At 33.9% G+C, this 23,816-nt stretch overlaps 1 protein-coding gene across 3 annotated transcripts in view; it reads right to left on the bottom strand.

The window, feature by feature from the left end:
• The window catches only part of COL11A1 (collagen type XI alpha 1 chain), a 213,456-nt gene that overhangs the window by 177,850 nt on the left and 11,790 nt on the right, over nt 1-23,816 (bottom strand). For all 3 annotated transcript variants that reach the window (XM_032262929.1, XM_032262930.1, XM_032262931.1), the window contains exons 2-3: nt 9,221-9,388; nt 2,146-2,359 (exon numbers count right to left, since the gene is read on the bottom strand). In XM_032262929.1, the coding sequence (XP_032118820.1) occupies nt 2,146-2,359; nt 9,221-9,388 (382 nt within the window). The remainder of the gene's footprint in view (nt 1-2,145; nt 2,360-9,220; nt 9,389-23,816) is intronic.

Here is a 23,816-nt window from a genome sequence, read left to right on the forward strand (position 1 = left end):
ACTCTGCATCACACGAGGGACCCCTACTCTTCTTTGACCTCATGAGCTCAGACATTCCCTGAACTCCCAGCATCCCAGCTGCAAGGCTGCCTCTTTATTGCCCCTTGCACAAGTTTTTCACTCTGGCAGGATTGCTCTTTCTCCATATCCCCACATGGCTATTCTCTCACTTCCTTTGTGATTTTGCTCAATACAACCTCATCAAAAAGTACTGCCCTATCTAAAAGAGTACACGCTACATCTCTGACCTTGATTTATTTTTATTCATAGAACTATCAGCACTTCACATATTTAAGCTCCAGGAGTGAAGAAACTTTATTTGGGTTGTTCACTGCTGCAACTCCTGTGCCCTATAAGCTACCAGCCAAGTGGTGGCTAATAGATAAATACTTAGGGAATGAATGTTCGTTCGTAATGAATGTCATGATTGTTCTTTTAAAAAAAAATCTGAGTGCTCTTTAAAAAAACACCAATATTTTTGCATTTAATTATTACGTCAGTTGAGTTCAACAAGTATGTCACATTTTAACAGTCTCCAGTACAGGACCTACCTAGCACACATTAAGCATTTAATAAATTGTTATTGAAGGGATACCTAAATTTAAAAAAAATGAATACTACTAGGTATTCATTGTATTCAATATATTATAAAGATAATATTTTACTACTGTCATAGATGAATATAACTTCTTGTTTTGTTTGATAATCAATTAAAAATATTTATTGAACATTCTCCATTTTTTAATTTTAATTTTTCCATATTTTACTTTAAGGTTTCATTCATGTTAAACACTGCCTGTTATTTTCAAATAGGGTGTGGGCTACAATAAATTGATTATTTTTTTCAGTTAGGAAAGCAGGATTAAGGAAACATATGGTGAGAATAATGAGTTCAAAGTATTTTCTACAATTATCAAATATAGACTAAAATCTCAGCATGAGGTTTGCTAACAGTCAAAAAAAGAAACACAATGTGCTATTATATTTAATTCATTTATAAGATAATAATGTAAATTAGTTGTAAAATCCTGGTATTTCTGTAACACTGAGACTTGAGAATTTTTCTGTGGTCCTGACAAAAGTATAATGAATACAATGAGCACTGCTACTTCCTTCTTATGTCTAAAACCAAATGTCCTGTTTTGAATAGAGCTGGTTTTAGAGGTCTGGATTCAGAAATAAAATATCAAGTAAACTTAATAAGCATTCATTTCTATTTATCTGCTCCATAAGTGAAAGGCAATGGCCACAATATATAATTCAGAATTCAACACGATTTGCAAAAGAGTATAATGTGAGCCTGATTTTCTCAGTTCAAACGTCATCCCTGTCACTTTCCAACTATATGACCTTAAGCAAGTTACTTAAACTCTCTGAACCTCAGTTCCCTTACTTGTAAAATGAGTCTATTAACATGACTTTTTTAACAGAATCAAGAAAACCACATGAGTTAACAATGTATAAAAAGCTTAGTATATGGCACATATCAGTATGTTATAAGGCTTCCTCTGATCTCCAATATTAACATTGTTAATAAAACGTAAGTCAGATTAGACCATTATTCTGCTCAAAAAGCCTCTGGTAGCTTCCTGTTTCACTCAGAGTAGAACCCACCGTGCTTACTACCTCCTACAATGTGTTGTACCACCTGGTCTCCCTCTGCTTCTCCATCCTCATCATCCCACTCTTCTCCTGCCATGCTGGTATCCCTGATGCTGTTGGAACAAATTGGCCCCACCCTGGAATCAGAGACTGTATTTGCTTCCAGCTTCTCCAGGAACACTAGTCTTTTAATTATCAGCATGGCACGTGCTTCACCTTCTTTACATATCACTTTCTTAGTGGTATTTTTCCTGATCTCACTTCTTAAAACTGTACCTACCCCACTGCCACACCCTATCCTCTTTACTGCTCTTTTTCTTATTACTTATTATCACCTTCTATAATATTTATTAGTAATTTATTTTGAAAAATATCTTCCTTGCTTGCCTGTCCACGCTATAAATTATGTCTTTATGCATTTTTTGCTCACTTACTTATCACCAGCCAGTAGAAAAAAATATCAAGCTTCATAAATATTTGTTAAATGATGAAATAAAAAATGATTTCAGCATAAGTAAAACACTGTATTATTTTGTTACTTACTTCCCATCGGCTATGTTAACAGTTCTGAAGAGGGGATAGTCTTCTGGGGCAGGTTTTCCAGTGTGGTCTTCAAACAGAAAAACAGGTGATCTCCCAACCTCAACACCAATTTGCTGAATACCATGTTCATTATATACAGATAAAAGGAAAGACTGAATTCCTTTTTTGGGTTTTACTGTAAATAATATAGAAAAGTCTTCTGGAAAAGTTCCACCTGAAAAGAAAAGGCCAAAGAGTTAGAAATTTCCAATTTCTAAATTGTTTGAGATCACTGTAGCACTTTTGAACTTCCTACATGGCCTTTATAAATCAACTAATTCTGAACAGTAAACAGATTAATAAATAAATAGGGGCCCTCGATTAAGGTTTCTCTTCAATTTTTATCCAAGCTATAGTCAAACTTTAAAGCCACTCACTTAAAGCACAATGGTTATGTCAAATTAAATTTAATTTGAGCAACAGGATCATGATCCCAGTAAATATCAGACCCATAGCCAGCACTCTTAAAACACTTATTTAAGTACCGCTTTTGGCATAGGTTTGTATTTTCTGGCTCTGTCTAGTCTGCAGCAACACATTCTCTCTTTAAAGAGGCATGTAATGATCCAATTTGCAAACATATTCTTTCTGTTGTTTCTTTAAAAGCTTCAAAGTTTTTGATTAGTTCTTAATATCAAACAATGCAGTTTCACTGCATACTGTTTCTTATTAAAGAAGCATATGTCATGATGAGCCAGAACTCTCAGGTACTTGGCTAACTTGATTTTAAATTCAAGCAGACCGACTCTGTTTTTCTTTCTTTCTCTCTTGCCATCATATGCCAAAAATCTAGCATATACACTGATCTACATTGGTACTTACTAAGCACTTGTTAAATAAATATATCAGTTAAAAATTATCCTAAGTATATCTCAAATAATCAAGTAATGAATATTTATATTTTTATATAATATCGCATATTAAGTTGTGGGTTTTATTTTTCAAAAAGTTTCACAAATATATCTTACTTGATTCTCTTACTACTCTGGCATATAAATAAAGCAAGCATTATTATTTGAGAAATTAGATGCCTTTAGTTGAAAAGTTGCCTTTTTGCAAAACCATTATGTATGCACATGTGTAATCAACGATATCTAGAACAATATAAAGACCTTCTTTTTCAATCCATTCATTCCAAATTCTATTACAGGTAGTAGCATAAATCTATATAAGAATTATGAATATGACAGATGTAGGTGATGGGGAGGAAGGCAGCAAATCACACTGCCACGTGTGTTCCTATGCAACAATTTTGCATGTTCTTCACATGTACCCCAAAACCTAAAATGCAATAAAATAAATAAATGGGAAAAAAAAAAGAATTATGAATATGACTGTCTTGGATACAAGTTCAAACAATTGTAGGAGATCAGCAATTCTACCTCTGAGAATGTATGAGGAAGGGATGCTTATGTGTAAACATATGTTTTCAAATCACCCAAGCACTATTTGTAATAGTAAAATTTTAAAATAAGCTGCAATGATTGAAACTAGTTAAATAAAATACAAGTATTTATATAATAGAATCTTATGCAGCCATTTAAGAAGTGGGAATTATTAAAATGTAATACAAAAGAAAAAACAGCAAGAGGTATGAATACATTTTTATGCTATAAATGTATGCATAGGCTAGTAACTGGAAGACAGTACAGTATCTCAATTGAAAGTTCTGAAACTTCTCCGATCATGGCTCAGATCCCAGCCCCACCACATCCAGATCGATTTACATTAAACTAAAAAGCATTTATAAAACAAAGAAATAATTAACAAAGTGAAGAGGCAACGTGTACAATAGGAGAAAATAATTGCAAACGCTACATCTGATAAGGGGTTAATATTCAAAACATGTAAGGACTTCAAACAACTCAATAGAAAGAGAAACAAGTAATCCAATTAAAAATGGACAAGATGTCTGAATAAACATATCTCAAAAAAAGACATACAAATGACTAATGGGTATATGAAAAAAATGCTCAACATGGTTAATTATTAGGGAAATGTAAATCAAAACCACAATGAGATATCACCTCACTCCATTATGAATGGCAATTATCAAAAAGTCAAAAGATAAGTGTCAGTGCAGACGTGGTGAAAAGGAAACTGTTTCACACTGTTGGTGAAAATGTAAATTAATACAGCCATATAGAAAATAGTACAGTTTCCTCAAAAAATTAAAGCAGTTTATATTATATTATATGTAGATACAATGCCCTTTAGTAATTGATGTCCTTTAATACTTTTCGATTGATCCTACTACTGCGTGGCACATATACACCATGGAATACTATGCAGCCATAAAAAAGGATGAGTTCATGTCCTTTACAAGGACGTGGATGAAGGTGGAAATGATCATTCTCAGCAAATTAATACAAGAACAAAAAACCAAACACTGCATGTTCTCATTCATAAGTGGGAGTTAAACAATGAGAACACATAGACACAAGGAAGGGACCATCACACACCTGGGACTGTCAGAAGGTGCTGAGGAGGGGCGTGTACAAGAGGGATAGCATTAGGAGAAATACGTAATGTAGATGATGGGGTGATAGACACAGCCAACCACCATGGCACATGTATTTTTATGTAACAAACCTGCATGTTCTGTACATATACCCCAGAACTAAAAGTATAATAATTAAAAAAAGGAAATAAAATCAGTATGTCAAACAGATACCTGTTCTCCTATGTTATATTATTCAGCAATCCTACTATGGGTTATATGTCTGAAGGAAATGACATCAGTATGTTGAAGGGATAGAATGGATATCTGCATTCCTATATTTATTGCAACGTTATTTGCAGTAGCCAATACATGGAATCAACCCATCACCTCCTAGCTATGTGTTCTTGGCAAATAAAATTCTAGTTGGCACTCAGCCTTCCCATCCATTGACTGGGCTAATAATTTAATCTGTCCCATGAAAATTCTGTATCTTAAAGAAAGCAGTCAGATAGTGTTGATTATATGGCTCCTATCACTATCACTTAAATATATATTATTTAGTTTAATTTTAATTTAAAACTTAAATTTAGTTAAACTAAACTCCAAACTAAAAAATGTTTAAGATTCTTAATGCTATCAGAGCAAATATATATATATATACATGGTTTTGTTTAAGTGTCAAGTGTCACAGAGATGTGATTTTACATTTATGAAAATCATTAGAAGAAAAATAATCATAAAAGTAAAATGGAAAGATATTAAAGAACATCAATTAGTAAAATGTATTTTATCTACTTCTAATGTAAATATAAATCTAGGTAATTCAGCTAATTATTGAAAAAGGTCTATGTCAATAAACTTTTTTTTTTCAAACAAGTAGCTCAGAATGTTGAGGATCACAGGAATTTGTACCCCAAATGTACCTCAATTTTTAAAATATACATTGAAAGAAAATAATGCTAACATGGTGTAAAACAATATCTTTTCCATTTTGCCAAAAAAAAGTATGTCAACATAGAGGTACCTATGAAAGAAGAAAAATCAGGAAATAATATAGTCATGAAAGACTGGATTACTAATTTTTTTAATTGATCATCATATTTGTACTGCATAAATTTTGAAAATCTTCAACTTTTGACTATAGTAATGACTAAAATCTTTAAATTATGAAAGTATTTTCCAGTTTCAAATTAAACAGTTCAGTTTTAAATATAATCTTCAAGCTATTACCTTTGAAAAACAAAATTTAGCTGTTTAAAAAATTATGATTTGATAATGTTTTCAGTCTGAGCTATGCAACTTACCCTAGTTTCATTCTTAAAAGATGCTAATCAAAATGTTTCATAATATACTGAGTTTATCATAGAAAATTAACTATAATTTTAGTTCAACAATAGAAATGAAACCTATTACAATGTAAAAATTTTATCTGAAACAGCACTGTATTTGGTAATTATAAAATATTACCAAATTTTTCAACTTAATCAATTCATATTTGGAAATATAAATACAAACCCAGAATAGAGAATATTAAATGACTGTTGTTAGAAAGTAGAAATACTATTTCTACTTTTGCTACACGTGTACAAATAAAATCACAAATATATGTAATAATGATCATGATTCACTCTGAGAACAAGGTATTAATGGGGATTACGAAAATGGGCTTTTAAGATGAATAGTATATCTATGAAAAAAATTCATGTGAAAAAGGCACAAAAATGTTGTGATTTGATTCTAGTTTTTAATATTGTGAAGATTTTTCCATGAGAATATATCTCTCTTTAACTGAAATGCATTTCTGTTGTAGCTAGGTGGTCAGCAGGATTTTTAAACTGGGAAGGAAAAAACATTTTGCATAGTGGGAAGACCCCAGTTTTGTTTAAGAGACCAGGATGGTCTCTCAGCTTCACACCATTCACTGTGATTATATTAAAATACTTCCTATTTCTAGATCCTAATTTATTAGTTGAAATTAAATAGTCCCCTTGAAAAATGGTTATGAAGATACGGTTCAATATATATAAAGTTTCTTTCACGGTGTCTGCCCCATAGCAGGTGTCTGAAAGAGGGAAAATAGGTTTACAAATTACAGCTTCTATCCCATTGCTGTGCACATTTTCAGACACTTAAATTGAGGGGGTCAAACTGGGACTTTGAAGGATATATATCTTAGTTCTACTGGAATATTATAATGGCTGTATCTAACTAACATCATCTCACTCCCACCCCAGTGATGACTATCGAAGTTTCCATTACTACTGCTTACTTTCTTCATTAGAAAAGAGGTTGTATTTGTGTCTTTCTATAGTGGAAACAAGCTTATTACAAATTATTTTTCAAAACGCTGTTTACTTATTTAATAATAATATTCACTGTTGGAATATTTTCATGATCTTTTCATTACTGATTTTTATTAACTGCCATTTCCATTATTGTCAGGAAGCTCTGCCTTGCAGAAGACAAGCTTATAATGATTTGCATGAGAGAAAGTGAGATATCTGTCACAGGCATCTCTTTCAATCTGAAACACTTATTACTAAGATCACATACCTAAGACAGGATGCTGTAAGAATGGGGAAAACTTTGATGTAGATGAGTTCTATTAACTGAGTGAAAGGAGATTCTAGAGAAATATATTGCATCCTTTCTCCATGAGCAAAACAACAGAAACTATACAATCAATCAAATTAAGTAACTACCACATTGAAATGTAGAATAAACCAACTGTGAGATGATGAGCCACAGTATAAAAATTGTAACCTAAGCCAGGTGCAGTGGCTTATGCCTGTAATCCCAGCATTTTGGGAGGCTGAGGCAGGAGGATCACAAGGTCAGGAGATCAATACCATCCTGGCTAACACAGTGAAACCCCACCACTATTAAAAATACAAAATATTAGCCAGGCGTGGTGGTGCTCGCCTGTAGCCCCAGCTACTCTGGAGGCTGAGGCAGGATCTCTTGAACCGAGGAGGAAAAGGTTGCAGTGAGTCGAGATTGAGCCACTGCAACCTGGGTGACAGAGGGAAACTCTGTCTCAAACAAACAAACAAACAAACAAATAAACAATTGTAACCTGTAGTGAACTGTAACTTGAGTATTTCTAAAGGTTTTTCATTCGTATATTTTTCTTTGTTTCCTCTCTTCAAAATTCCCCTCCCTTTTTCTGTTAAGGATGCTTTAAGAAATGCAGTAAAGTGCACATAAATAGAAAAAGCAACTTACATTTTTACTTTTAAATTTTTATTTCTATTTTTAAATTATTTTATGGATTTAATAATTATTTTATTTTTTTATTTCAAAGTCAGAAAAAAAATGTTCATTTTATCCATTTTATTTTCAGTTTGTTCCTGTTCACCATAAATTATGGAAAAACAGAAAATATATTGGAAGAATCAGTGAATGATCAAAATAAATGTATTTCAAAATATTTTAAAATGTCCTTCCATGAAAAGTGTACTGTGCTGTTTTCTAACATTTTAATTCCTTGATTTATATATATATTTTCTGTTGCTAGAAAACAGTTTCATATGAAGATAGGAAACACAAAACTTCTCAGGCAGAGATAGTATAAGATAATATGAATAATTTAAATAATAAATTGCTGCTGAGAAGATTCGAAAGTGCCAGAAAGGACCACTTGATAACATATAAGATATATGGAGCAAAACAGATCTAGATTGAATATTGACCACATGTAACTTGCTCAAGTCAGAGAGCCTCTGTGAAATTCGGCTTCCTCCTCTGTTAAATAAGGATGAGAACACCCATCAATCAGCCAATCAATAGATAACTGGTATGTATCAAATGGAGCAAGCACAGTTAACAAGTTTGAAAATAAGAGGCTCAAAAATTGTCATTTCACCACTCAATTCCCCTTCCCCACATTATCATGATTTCTAGATAATTAGTGTTATTAGGTCAATTAGTGCTTTCATGGAAGGAAAAATGAATACTCAGCAAGTACTTTTCAGTACCATCATCAAAAACTGCCACCTGACATTATGAAGAAAATCTCTAGTTCCAGTGGAGACAACTGTGAGATGTGACTAACTTTTCTTATATTTTAGATAAGGGCAGCATGCAAAATTATTTGCAGAAGATAAAGTATCTCTTTCAATAAAAACATTTACTTTAACATTAGGAAAACTTGTACTAAGTATGTTTAAATCCAAATGCCCATTAAATTAACTCAGGTAGTCATTAAGGGGAAAGGTTTCCTCCAATCTTCCAGCCAGGATGAATAAGCTCTACATGATTACATACATGAAGGCTGGACATAAAATGCTGTCTCCATATATTATGTTGAAATAAAGTAATGAATTACTGAATGTTCAAATAAGCACGTTTTCACAGATATGTGATTATGCTGAATTAAGATTGACAATTATTAAATTATTTGTTATTTTCATTACATTACTTTGGTGACCACAATGTACTTGGTGTCTGATATATGAAAGAATTGCATTTACCACATAATTGGGCTTTATGTAACATGATAAAAATAATCATTAGTAAAGAACTACTAAAAGTAGTATTACTAGTAACAACAGTAGTAATAATTTTAGTAGTGATAATAATGAAGTGACATACCTGGAAATAACTGTTTTGTTGGGGCACTGAGTTGTGCTTGCTTTGAAACTCTGTAAGCAGTATCTGAGCCTTTAGAGTTCTTTCTGTTTGTGCAAAATCCCGTTGTTTTTGATATTCCCTCTGGAGAATTGTGAAAATCTAGTGCTTTAAGTACATCAACTGGAGCAGCTGAAAAAAAAGCAAACAATAAAAGAACTAGAATTGAACAACAATCTGATATAACAATGAGTATTTTTAACACAAGATAGTATGTTATTTCATACCTTGAATCTATTTATCACTGGACATGCTTCCCTACCATTTAGGTGGGACTTTGGGGAGTGGGGCAGCAGGTAGTAATATAAACCGTAACAACATTCTCAAATTCAAAATATCTCAAACCTGGAATCAAATTATGGTTAAGCAACACAGAAGGGGTTTGTGTGTGTGTGTGTGTGCACACGTGTGTGCACGTGTACATGTGTGTACACTAGCATGTGTGCATTTGGAATTTAAAATATATTATATATGAATTTACAAACATTCATATGTATCTCAATTATAATTTTTATATATTACATGTTACATAAACATATGTACATATTTTGAATATACATATATATACACAAAAACTTAATGATAAAATGCAATATTCTTTCTATTATTAGATACTATTGTCCTAAAACAAATAAATCTTGTATAATTATAACAGTAGTATAGTAATAATAAACATTATGGAACACCTATCAAAAAATAATAATTCCAAGTAATAACATTATGTGGAATTAAAGTGAAAGCCAGCATTTGTAAATATTTCTTTATTTAATAAGAGTCGCTAATAAACTATTTATAATCTAAACAGAGGTGATTTTGAAGATTCAAATTTACAATGGATATTATACATAAACACTGAAAATGTGCACCTACTTAGTCATTTTGTATACCCAGAGAAGTTGAAAGAAAGGTGTTAAAAAAATGAGGCAGCACAATACAATGCCTTTTTTAGTGCTTTCCTGTGTTAGTTACTTACAGATTATATAAAGGTACATATGTATGTGTATGGGGTATATGTATGTATCTACCTATATACAATTTATTGCTTTTTATTCTCTCAACTTATCAGTTACTTCATGGATATTACTCCATACTTCATGATTTAGACTGAAAATCCCTCGATTTGAGTAATTTAGTAATTGTACCCTTCCACATTTTTATGTAGCCTTAGGGTATGTAACAGAAAGCTATATTTAGTGGAAGCATAAATTTCCCAAATCAAATTCATTCCAGGTACTTCTAGCTACTGTGAAGTGGTCAATATAAAATAAGTTTGGAATCTTAAACTTTCCCTTCATGTGACTCATTTATATAAATAGATTTATCAGGTTATAATTCACATACCACACAAAACACCCACTTAAAAGGGATAGTCATTTTTAGTATATTATACTATTATCATTCTTCATTGTGATAAATATATATAACATTAAATTTGCCATTTTAGATTTAAGTGTACAATTCACTCATTTCTTAAGTGTACAGCATTAATTACACTCACAATATTGTACAACTATCATTGCTATCTATTTCTGAAACATTTTTATCAACCCAAACAAATTTCAGCACCATTATGCAACAACTCTTCATCCCTTCCACCTCCTACTCACTGACAACATCTTATTTACTTTCTGTCTCCAGTTGCTCATTCTAGAAATTTCATTTAAGTGGACTCATACAGAAATGCCATATGACCCAGCAATTCCACTCCCACATATATGCTCAAAATAATTAAAAGCTAGGACTCAACCAAATATTTGAACACCAATGTTCACTGCAGAATTATTCACAATAGCCAAAAGATGGAAGCAATCCAAGTTTCTTTCAACAGATGATGGATTAACTAAAGGTAGTCCATATGATGAAATATTATCCAGCCATAAAAAGGAAAGAAGTCCTGATACATGTTACAACACTGATGAGGCTTCAAAACATTACACTACATGACATATGCCACTTAGAAAAAAAAATACTTGGTATTTTTTAGATCTTCAAGTTGTCTGGTCCACAATTTTATATCTATTTAAGTCACTAAGCAAGTCAGGACATGAATAATGAGGCTCCAGTACTGTTACAAAAACAGACTTTGGAACCCATATTACTCAATGTACCATAAGTTCTCACTTAATGTACTCGATGGGCTCTTGGAAACGTTGACTCTAAGCAAATCAACTTTAATGAAACCAATTTGACGATATACTAATTGATATAAACCAGAGTTAAGATCCTACAGTATATTTCTGGTCACAAAAACCACCACCAAACTTCTAAATAAAGACTGAAAATACTTTTCATATTGAACATTGAACTAAATGTGAGCTATACATGCATTTAAGAATGATTAACAAAAATGAAATAATTATTTATCCAATTTTTGGTGAATCAGTGAATGACCATGGTCATAGTAGTGCTGGGTTAAATTAAGGTATAAATGTTTGCAAAGTGAAAATTGTAAGGAGCATGTCCTCCCACCATGCCGTTCAGAATCAGTCACAAATATGATGAGCTCTGAGTGATTTGTACCACATTATTTACTATGTACATTTGGATAATTTTGGTATTGTTTACACATTTTTATTTGACAAGAATTCATATTCATTCATTCACCTGTTCATTCATTGTCCAACCTGCTTATTCCAGTTCAGGTTTCCAGAGGACCGGAGCCAAATCCAAATACTCAGTGCACAGGGCGGGAAACCGTCCTGGACAGGACACCATCTCATAGCAGGACACACACACACACACACACACACACACACACACACACACACACACACTCAATCAGACCGGGACCATTTAGATACAGCAATTCTCTGAACACAGTTAGGGGATGTAGAAGGAAACCGGAGTGCCTGGTGAAATCCCGTGCAGACACAGGGAGAACATGCAATTGCCACATAGTGGCCCTGACTGGGAACAAATCTTTTTTCATATCAACAACATTATAACTGAACAAGTTGAACAAAACAACATTATTTGAGGACCTGCTTGACTTGTATTCTATTGGCTTCTTACCTGTATTCAAAATCAATAAAAATATTCAGAGTAGACCATGTGCTGGCCAAGTATCACTCAGCATGCCTGATATAAAATTATAATGGTGTTAAAGAACATTTTTTTTTTTTTGCATTAGTACTGCTTGCAGTGGCCATGTTATGAGGTAAATAGGATATCTGGGGTTTTTTTTGTGTGTGTTTTCTTTTAACTCATAACTAAGAAGATGATAATTATAATAAATGCCAGGGAGAGCCTAATAAGTGCCAGTGTCTGGACTGAGTTCTTTACAGGGATTAATCCTCACAAACTGTATATTCTTATCCCCTCTGTGCAGAGAAAGAATTGAGAACCAGAGAGCAAACTAAGATTACTCTTAAGACCTGTGTAAATACCAACTCTATGCTCTCTACTTCACCACCCACACTGATATACCCCAAAATAAAAATTCTAGAAAAATAAACTTAAAACACACATATAATACGTTAATATTATTTGAGCCAGTTAATTGATTCCTGATGTTCATATTTATTTTGAACTAAACTCATTACTTGTTCTAGTATATAAATACCTCCAAAGAAGAATGTTTCTGAAAACCACAGCATTTTATTTGCTTATATTATCTTATCTTTTTGTTCTGATGCCATTCTCCAAAGTAGAACTGAATAAAGACTCGATAATAGACAGGAACACAGCTATGAAGGCTGCAATCTTTCTGTGAAAAAAAGAATGCATCCCCACGGTCATAATCACAACTGGGCATAGGTGAATAACACGTAAAATGGACTGCAAAGTATGCAACGTATCCTTTTTTTTTTTTTTTTTTTTGAGATGGAGTTTCGCTCTTGTTTCCCAGGCTGGAGTGCAATGGCGCGATCTCGGCTCACCGCAACCTCTGCCTCCCGGGTTCAGGCAATTCTCCTGCCTCAGCCTCCCGAGTAGCTGGGACTACAGGCGCACGCCACCATGCCCAGCTAATTTTTGTTATTTTTAGTAGAGACGGGTTTTCACCATGTTGACCAGGATGGTCTCGATCTCTTGACCTCGTGATCCACCCGCCTCGGCCTCCCAAAGTGCTGGGATTACAGGCCTGAGCCACCGAGTGTTAAAAGGTATCTTTTAACACCATGACCTTATCCAAGTGTACACTCCTCAAACAATACAATTAGGGACATATAATAAATGTTTTGACCAAGCTTTTTTTTTTTTTTTAAATAAAAAGACATTTCAAGTCACAAAAAAAGTAAAACTCCATTAATCAAGTCCTTAAGTTTATTTTCTTGACGTGAACTAAATAATGAATTAAGCTACTTTGAAATTCTGCATGTTATTTGATCTTATAATCCTTATAGACGTTGCATATAATACATTTCATTATTTAGATTCTACTGTTTTATACACACACATACATATATGTGGGAAAACTATTCTTTATATTTTGCTAACTGCAACTTTTCAAAGATTAAAGGAAGTGATTTTATGGCTAAATGTGGTATATCAAACAAGTAAAATTTCCATATTCAAAACAATTCTTAAATGACTTTAATATTTTAATTGTCTCTATGTTGCCAACTGCTGGCACAAACCATGTGTGCACAATTCAGATGGACCCAATTCAACACAATGTTTTGTTCAATGATATTTTTCTGTCCTTTATTGAATACCTAAAATTTCATTAAATAGGATAATAGAATATCAGAGCTCAATGTGCTAATAAAAGAGCCATTTAACTGGGTTCCATAATTTTTCCCATTAATCTTCAACCTACCAGCTTGATTAAGCTTCCAAAAATCCATGTCTCATGTCCCTCTGCTGCTTAAATTCCTTCAAAGAATCCCACTGACTCGCAGATGATTTCCACATTCCTTGAACATACAATTCGTATAATCTGGACACTCCCACTTATCCTACCACTCTAATCTCACTTAGTGTACCATCTTCTCTCTCATGAGTCCCCAATTCTGTCCTCATTCAGTGCTCTAGCCATGCTGAATTCAGTCTTCCCAGAACCCACTGTGTTCTCTGGCTTGCTTCTGGGTCTTTATAAATCCTACTCTGTCTGAATCACAGCTCCACCTCACCTGAAGAATAAGAAGAATATACCTAATAATGCAATCTTCTGCAGAAAACATTCTCTATATCCCAAAGGTGGGTTAGATCTGCTAGCCTCTATTATAGCACCTTTCACACTTGGTTTTAATTATTTGCCTTGTCTTTGATAGTTTTTGCAAACTAGAAAGGAACAGGTATACACACACAAACATACAGAGACTATATAAAATGTTGATTGAATGTAAAACATAATAATGTGAAAATATATAGAAGCAGCTTCCTCTGAAGTTCTCAGGCTCTCCACTGTCAAAATAATTTTTTTTAGGTCCTAATGTTTTTATTGTGTTCTATTGACTTCTTAAACACTCCCACCCTTTCACTGATCAGTATGATCCCAAGTGTTTGATCCTTTCTCCCTTGTTGCCTTCAGCATCCACATAGGTTACTGACGTAACATCTCCCAATGCTTTTATTGTTTCCTCTCTAATTCCTTCTCTAAGCTTCTTTGCAACCTCCCATGACCAGCAGTGAACAGCAGCATTACAGTGTTATAGAGCAAGACTGCTTCTTAAGTCCACCTCTGCCTCTTAGCATCTGTGTGTTTTGGACAGATTATTTAACTACTCTGGGCCTCTGTTTCTATGTCAGAACAAGGAGAATAACAAAAATATTTTCTTCAAAGAGTTTTTGTCAGAACTGAATTGGTTTTTGTGACAATGCCTGAGAACAATGGTGGGGAAATCTATGCCTATGGGCGAAGAGCTCCTTGCTGCCTATTTTTATATGGCATATGATATAAGAATAATTGTACATTTTTAAATAGTTGAAAAAAATCAAAAGGACAATATTTTGTGACATGTGAAAACTATATGAAATTTCAGCTTTCATAAAGTTTTTATTGAAACATAGCCACACCCATTCATTTATATATTGTCCATAGCTGCATCTGCCCTGCCACAGAGTTGCGTAGCTGCAACAGAGACTGTATACTCACAATAGCTAAAATATCTACTATGTAGCCCTTTTAACCTGAGTCCTGAAAGATGAATAGGAGTTCCTCAGTGAAGAAGAGAAGGAAAGAAAGAGCAGATACCATAGCACATATACAAGAAAGTAAAGAGTACAAGGAAACCAGTCATACTTGCCCAAGGAGACATCAACATTGAGCAAACTTAGCTCTCCAGATTCTCCCTGCATGCACCATGGCCGCTGAGGACCACTGGAGAAAAAATCGTGTCTTCATCATGCATTCACTGCCAAAAACTCCAAGAACCATCTCAAATAGCAACTATCTACTCGTCCACTCTCAAATTTATTGCTGGAACTGGAATAAATTTCAGTTTTTAAAATGCTATCTTTATCTGTAGATTATTTCTAGTCCTTCCTCAATTGGTTAAGGACAGTTGACCAATTTTTCAATCCTGTCAATAGAATCATCTGGAGAGCTTTTAAAACATATGAATGCCTGGAACCCACCTCAGAACTAATAAAGTAGAATGATTGGGGTGGAGCCCAGATATCCATATTTTTTTGTTTCCCAGATGATTCTAATGTGCAGCTGGGGTTGAAAATTGGTGGTTTCAGACCTAGTCAACCTTTTAGTGCAAACATAAGCATGCTTTATTCTAGGATATTTATTCTTAGCCCTTCCAGGAGGATTATGTGACCTTTTTATATGATCCCAAGTGTCCTGTATTTCCTCTTAGATAACTCTACACTATTTTGTTTGCTTGCTTAATTATGTCTTTGGCTCTAGGCTACATGCTCACAGGCACAGCAACTGTCTAAACTATGGTCATGATTTTCCTGTTACATACTCACATCAGCTAATAATTTACATACTTACATCAGCTAATATTTTCTTTCTCTCTCTGTTAGGATGTAATTTATTGTTTAACATCTGCCTCCCTTGATAGACTGTAAACCTTCTGACAGTGAACATCAGCACTATTGATATTCACTGTTAAACTGCAAAGACATGGTGACTGAAGCACAGTAAATAATCAATAGAGAAATGTTTAACAAATGAATAAATGAGTAGCTACAACCTGTCTCACAGTTGAAGCATTTTTCCTAGCAGTCTGAGAAGGGAAAGGAAGAGGATTGGAAGTGACCTTTACCAAGAGCTTGAAGAGCTTTCCAAGTTTGTTTGTTGCCATTGTTTGATTGAGGTGTGGCAAGAACATAGGTGTAAAGCAGCCTTCCTAATGTAGATACTTCACCAACTTCTAGAGAGTCATTTATTCTCACCTTGTATCTCACATCACAGACCATATGTGAGGCATATCATTATGGAACTAAAAAGATAAAATAATACAGAGTAAAGTTCTCAACCATCTTCCACTCAGTCAAAAAAAAAACAAAAACTAGTATTGCTACTATGAATATGTGGTAGTGAGATGCAGTACTGACAAAAGAAAAAAGGACAGAAAACTGATACCTACTACTAATATTCTGCCATATTTCAACATCACGATGGCTCCTAAGAAAGAGCCTAAATATTGGGACGTGACAAGCATATAAACAACAATTAATAACTAGTTTCTATGGTAGGAACTGCCCAAAAAATAACCCAAATTCAGCAGTTACTATATCTTTGAGTTTGGATAAACTACCTACCTCTCCAAGACTTAGCTTTCCCAACTTAGCCTCATTTTGAGAATTAAATGCCATAAGGAATTTTAAACTTAGGATAGTGTCTAATACATAATAAATATTCAACAAAATATTAACTAAAATTATTATTCCCTAAAATTTCTACCTTTCTGAACATCTTTAATACTTCCAGTGAGCACCATCCAAATTTCCCCAGAGCTATACTTAAACTGATTTCTGTTATCTGCCTCCTCTGACTACCTTGGGAAACCTCTCTGCAGTTGAGTAGAATCTTAAACAGTTTTCATCTCCAAATGTCCATTCGAAATCATCCATAAAAATTATGTACTGCTTAGCATATCTCTCCAGCATATTCATATATTATTCCAGATACAGAAAATCTCAGGTTTCCTGGTACTTAGCTTAAGCAACCAAATAGATCTTAAATCTATATTTTTATGACTTCATTACCCCAAGTAGTACAAACTGACATTAATACACTGATATCATTAGTATTTTTCTGTTTTATTTTTTCTTTGCATTGCATATAAATTTATATAACTATAGCTTAAACACAATCGGCCTGATGTGAGTTATTTATTAAAAACTTAAAAATCTGATATTGTGACCCTTTCCTCTGACAGTATTCTTTCATTTATTTTAAATATGCATATTCCACATACCAACCATGTATGATATATGAACATGAAATATTAGAAAATTAAGCATATTGACCTAAATTCTCCCATTTTAAAAAGATATAGTAGTTCATAAGTGACGATGTGACATAAATAATGCCAATAAAACTACATAAACTTCCTACCCTCAACAGAACCACTTTTGAATGAAATTACCAGATGTTTTATTTGTACGCTACAATGTAATCTTTATAGTCAACACAAGTGCAAAATTAAAGAAATAAACTCCTAAAATTCATAAGTAAATTGTAAGATTACATATGAAGCCCTTACAGTTGTATAGTTTACATTAATTACTACAGGACATAGGAAATGCTCCATGATACTATTTAGAGTTCATTTTTCCCCAAAGGGTTCTATAATCAACTGAAATGTGTTGTCATTAATAAGGCTATGTTTACTTAATGTATTTATCTACACATAACAAACATACACACAAATAATACAAATAAACATATGTTAGCATGAAATGGCTTAAGATTTTGATAGGCACCTTGAAAAAACTGGGTATTTCATATTCAAACAATGAAGAACACCATACTAAGAATGACATAAGAAAGACAATATGAATCAGTAATGTGGAATTTTAGGAATTTTATAGTTAATTTCATTAAACCAAGCACCCAACAAGCCTATTGTTACTACCTTCGCAGAAAATAGAAATCCAATGAACAAATGTAAATGTATTTTCTTACAATTCCAGGAAAATTCCAGTTTAAAACAAAACCAACTGCATAGTGAAATTGATAATTAGAAAAGTCAATAAAAATCCATAGTAAAATATTCTGAAGTGTAATTAATGAAAAAGTGTGACTTCCAGAAAAATAAATTGTATCAGCATTCCACTGTTGACTATTTATAATTCTAACCTATTTAGGGATTGAGAGAAATACAGTTAACCCTTGAACAATACTAGTTTGAAATGTGTAGATCCAGTTATGTGTGAATTTGTTTCAGTACACAAATTTTAAAAATATTTTTGGAGTTTTGTGACAGTTTGAGAAATCTTCCAGATGAACAAAGTAGCCTAAAAATATCAAAAACATGTCATGAATGCACAAAATATATACAGATACAAGTCTTTTATCATTTATTACCATAAAATAGACACAAATAAAGTATAAAAAGTCAAAATTTGTCAAATCTTATGCACACAAACACAGACCATCCATGGCACCATTCTACATGACACCATTCACAGTAGAGAGAAATGTAAACAAATGCAAAGATGCAGCCATAAATCAAAATTGTATAAGATTAACTGTAGTGCACATTGTACTACTGTAATGACTTGTTAGCCACCTCCCGTTGCTATTGTGGTGAGCTCAAATGTTGCAGTGATCTGCTTAAATGTCATCTCCACATGAGTAGTTGATCTCTCTAGAAAATTGCCTATCTCTGTACAAACTGATCTCTTACGGTTCTCATGTTTTTTCCATCATGTTTAGCGCAATATCGTGACACTGAAAAGCACCAGGAAACCTATCTGAAGTGCCACTGATGTTTTACATTCTCCCCAGAAGCAGAGAAAAGCCATGACACACACACACACACACACACAAAAAAAAAAAAAAAACTGAATTGCTTGATATGTACTGTAGATTGAGGTCTGCTGCTGTGGCTGCCTGCCATTTCAAGATCAATGAATGCAACATAAGGATCATTGTGTTTTTTTTTTTTTTTTTTAAAAAAAAAAAAGGAAAAAAAAATAGGAAGCCCCTGAATCCATCACTGAATCTATGCCAGTAAGTGCAAAAGCCTTACACTTTTGCCAAACATCTTTTTTTAATCTTAATTTGAAAATGCAGGTTTATTTGTGTGATGATGTCTATGAGAAAGACATTATATAACTATGAAGTCAAATATGATTCAAGAAAAAGTAAAGTCATTATATGACAACTTAAAGCAAAAGCTGGGTGAAGAATCTAAAGCTGAGTAATGTAATGCCAACAAAGGGTAGTTTGATAATTTTAGAAAGAGGTCTGGCTTTAAAAATTTCAAGATAACAGGAGAAGCAGCCTCCACTGATGAACAGGCAGAAAACCAGTTCCCAGATACCATTAAGACAACTACTGAGGAGAGAGACAGCTACCTGCACAGGTTTTTTAATGCAGATGAAACAGCCCTATTCTGGAAAAAAAAAAAAATGCCACAAAGGCTATTTATTAGTAAGGAAGAAAAGTAAGCACCGGGATTTAAGGTAAGAAGAAATAGGCTAACTCTACTGTTGTGCAAATTCACCAGGTTTATGAGGAGGACAGCCCTTATCTATAAAGTTGCTAACTCCAAGCCTTGAAGGAAAAAGTATCACCGACTGCCTGTCTTTCAGTAGCACAACAATAAATCTTGGACAAGAACCCTTTTTCTGGAGTGGTTCCATCAATACTTTGTCCTTGAAGTCAGATCCATCAATACCTTGTTTCTTGAAGGCAGAAAATACATTGCCAGTAAGAAACTCCTTTTTAAAGTTCTTTTGATACTGGACAATGCCCCTGGCCACCCACAACCCCATGAATTCAATGAAAAGGTGTTCAAGTGGTCTACTTGTCCACATCTCTAACTCAGCATCTGGGTTACGGGGTCATAAGGTTGTTTAAGGCTCACTCACATGGTACTCGATGGAAAGCACTGTCAATGCTCTGGAAGAAAACCCCAATAGAAAGAACATCATGAAAGCCTGGAAGGGTTACACCACTGAAGATGTCATCGTTGTTACAGAAAAAGCCTTGAAAGTCATCAAGCCTGAAACAATAAATTTCTCCTGAAGAAAACTGTGGCCATACGTTAACCATGACTTCACAGGATTTGCAGAAGAGCAAATCATGAAAATCAGGAAACAGATTGTGGATATGGAAAAAAAAAAAAAAAGCTGGGAGCGTGGGGGTAAAGGGTTTCAAGATATGGATATCTTGGAAAAATTCAAGAGCTAATAGACACCACATCAAAGTAATTAGAAAAAGACAACTTGGTGAGGATGAGTGTATCTAAACCAGCGACAGAAGGTGAGGAAGAAGAAATATAAGAGGCAGCATCGGAAAACAAATTGATATTAGGCAATCTGGCAGAAGTGTTCTGATTACTCAAGGCTGTTTTTGACTTATTTTATCACATAGACCCTTCTATGATATGGGCACTAAAATGGAAGCAAACAGTGGAAGAAGGATTGGTACCATATAAAAACCCTTTTTAGAGATGTGAAAAAGCAAAAGTCAGACAGCAATTACAACGTGTATCTCTAAAGTTACACTTTGTATATCCCTAAAGTTATACATTGAATGTGTCTGCCTCTCCTGCCTCCCCTTCCACTTCTTCTGCCTCTGCCACCCCTGAGACAAGATCAGCCCCTTGTCTTCCTTCTCCGCAACATAAAGATGATGATGATGATGAAAATCTTTATGATGATTCACTTACATTTAATGAATACTAAATATATTTTCTAATTCTTATGATTTCTTAAGAATATTTTCTGTTCTCTACTGTAAGAATACAGCATAACACATATATAACATACAAAATATGTATTAATCAATTGTTTATTTTGTCAATAAGGCTTCCTGTGAATGGTAGGCATTAGCAATTAAGTCTTAGGGAAGTTTAAAGTTATACGTAAATTTTCAGTGCACAGGGGGTTGGTTCCTCTTACCCTCATGTCGGTCAAGAATCAACTGTACATAAAATACAGGATTCTGAATTTAGCTTTGTTTAAGGGCAATTAATTATCTGCACTTAGGTACATTTCCTTGACCATATCTAATCTGTAATTGCCCTCTAGTTATTCATCTTGGAATAGCTCCCATCTACTTTCTAGGTAGCTATCACCATGGCTCTTTCAAACTAATAAAACAAAGTACAACCTGCCATTACCATTTCTACACAGCTGTTATCTCTCAGAACATCTGAATTAATATCCATAGTGTCAGTCAAATAAGAAAAATGCTTTACTATGTAGAATTTGGCTGTCATATTGACTATATGTAGCTATGTAAAATGGAATAACAAACTATGGGAATTAATGGATATATATGACCTAGATGCTGCTAATATCTGAAAGCTTAAATAGTTTAAGGCAATATTTATACCCCTGAATTATCTAATTTCACATTTTATATCAAATATTAATGCAAACTTGGTATCTTTAAATACACCATATTTTCTATAGATGACAAACATGTGATTAGTAATAAGGAAAAAAATGAATCAGGAAAAGATTATAGGGAGGATTGCAAAGGCCTGGAATATAATATCGAATAAAATGAACAGGCCAGGTCTCAATAAGAAAATGATATTTGGGCAAAGTCTAGAAAGTCATAGGAAGCTCCTCTATCCTGATGTTTTTGCAGAACAGAATTCTAAGCAAAAGGAAAAACTAGTGCAAAGAACCCGAGACAATAGTTGGCCCAGAATGTTGAAGGAAATGCAAGGAGACAAATATATCTACAACAAAGGGATCTTTTTCTAAAAGGATTCTCCCCCATACTGACCTCCTAATATTTCTGTTTTCTTCTCAGGTCCCTTCATTTGTACATTGGAGATTTTCTCATGTAAATTTGTGTAACAGAAAAGATTGTTCCATTTGGATAGAGAGCATGGAGAATTAAACAAAAAAAAAGATAGCTGCAATTCATATTGAAGAAATGTAGTTCTATGTAAAGTTATTTTAAAACTCTATATTATATAAAAGCCAAAAACATTATAAGTACTTGATGTGAATACTGCTATAAAAAAGATTGAATACCTGGGGGAAAAAAAAAGAAGAATGAAAGAGATGAGGTCAGAGAAGTAAAAGTGAGGGTACATTGAAAACAGACTCTATAGGTCCTATGGAATGTTCAGGGAGACTGAGTTTTATTTTAAATGAGATTTAAAAAACCACTAGAAGGTTAGGGGGAGAAGGATAGGAAGATGACTTGAATCAACTTTTTTTTTTTTTTAGAGCAGTTTTAGGTTTACAGAAAAATCGAGAGAAAGGTGCAGAGACTTTCCATTCAGTTTATGTTTTCAGACCACTGGGGCTGCTGGGTTGTGAAGAAACTATAGGCGCACTGGAGTGGAATCAGGCAGCAGTGAGGAAGTAACTGCAATTTTCCAGATATAAAATGTTGCTTTCTTAGACTGAGACATAAAGTATGGGTCAAATTCTACATATATTCTTAAAGCGGAGCAGATAGGAGTTGCCGATAGGTAGAAAAGGGAACGAGAGAAAATGAGTCAAAGCTGACTCCAAGATTTGTAGCTGACACCTCCGGATTGATTGGGTTGCCATTAAGTGAGATGGAGAACACTGTGAAAAGAACAGGTTTCAGGGCAGGAGTTCTGCAATTCAGTTTCAGGTATGCTAAGTGTGAGATGACTTAATAAATACTGTTAGATATCATTGAACAGATCATCAAGTATGCAAGTCTGAAGTTCAGGGGAAAGCAGGCTAGAAATAAAACTTTGGGAGTTGACAGCCTACCAGTGTTTCCAAAGCTACAACTAATTAATCAATGACATAATTACCTTAAACCTCTATTTGAATAATTGCCACTCAAAGAGATCTTTAAGATTTAAAAAAATGCTGACAATAAACAGTTTGTCCTCTCAAATAATCAAAATAGACATGATGGCCTAATAGATACATTCTAAGCCACAAAAATAATTATTTGCAATTTTTGTTCTAAAAGCTGTTATAATTTGGGTAGTAACAAGAACAGTCACATAAGGTTTGGAAATGCTAAGTTATGTTTTTGTCTTATAGCAGATTTTATAACTGTGTAGGCACATTTCTTTCATACTCCCTTATAAAAGTGCAAGTTGAGTTATATATTTTGCAAGACTACACTGACCATAGCTCCATATAAAGTGTGACTTACATGTACTCATTACTGTTGAAAACCCCAAGTGACTTTACAGTGGGTTGGCTATGCCAGAAAAAAACAGCATGGCCCCAGTTCACTGACTGTCAGAGGATCCAATGGTAGCACTCAACTGGGACAACCTACTTATGTGTAGATATCAAAGTATGCACTGACCCTTCTAATTTGGCAGTTCCCCTGTACTTTTTAATTAGTCACGTTTCCATGCTATGCAGAAAAATCTATCCTTGCCGGGCGCGGTGGCTCAAGCCTGTAATCCCAGCATTTTGGGAGGCCGAGGCGGGTGGATCACGAGGTCAAGAGATCGAGACCATCCTGGTCAACATGGTGAAACCCCGTCTCTACTAAAAATACAAAAAATTAGCTGGG

The sequence above is a fragment of the Sapajus apella genome, unplaced genomic scaffold (genome assembly GCF_009761245.1).
Source record: "Sapajus apella isolate SASKATOON/1434 unplaced genomic scaffold, GSC_monkey_1.0 scaffold133, whole genome shotgun sequence".
Classification (NCBI taxonomy): domain Eukaryota; kingdom Metazoa; phylum Chordata; class Mammalia; order Primates; family Cebidae; genus Sapajus; species Sapajus apella.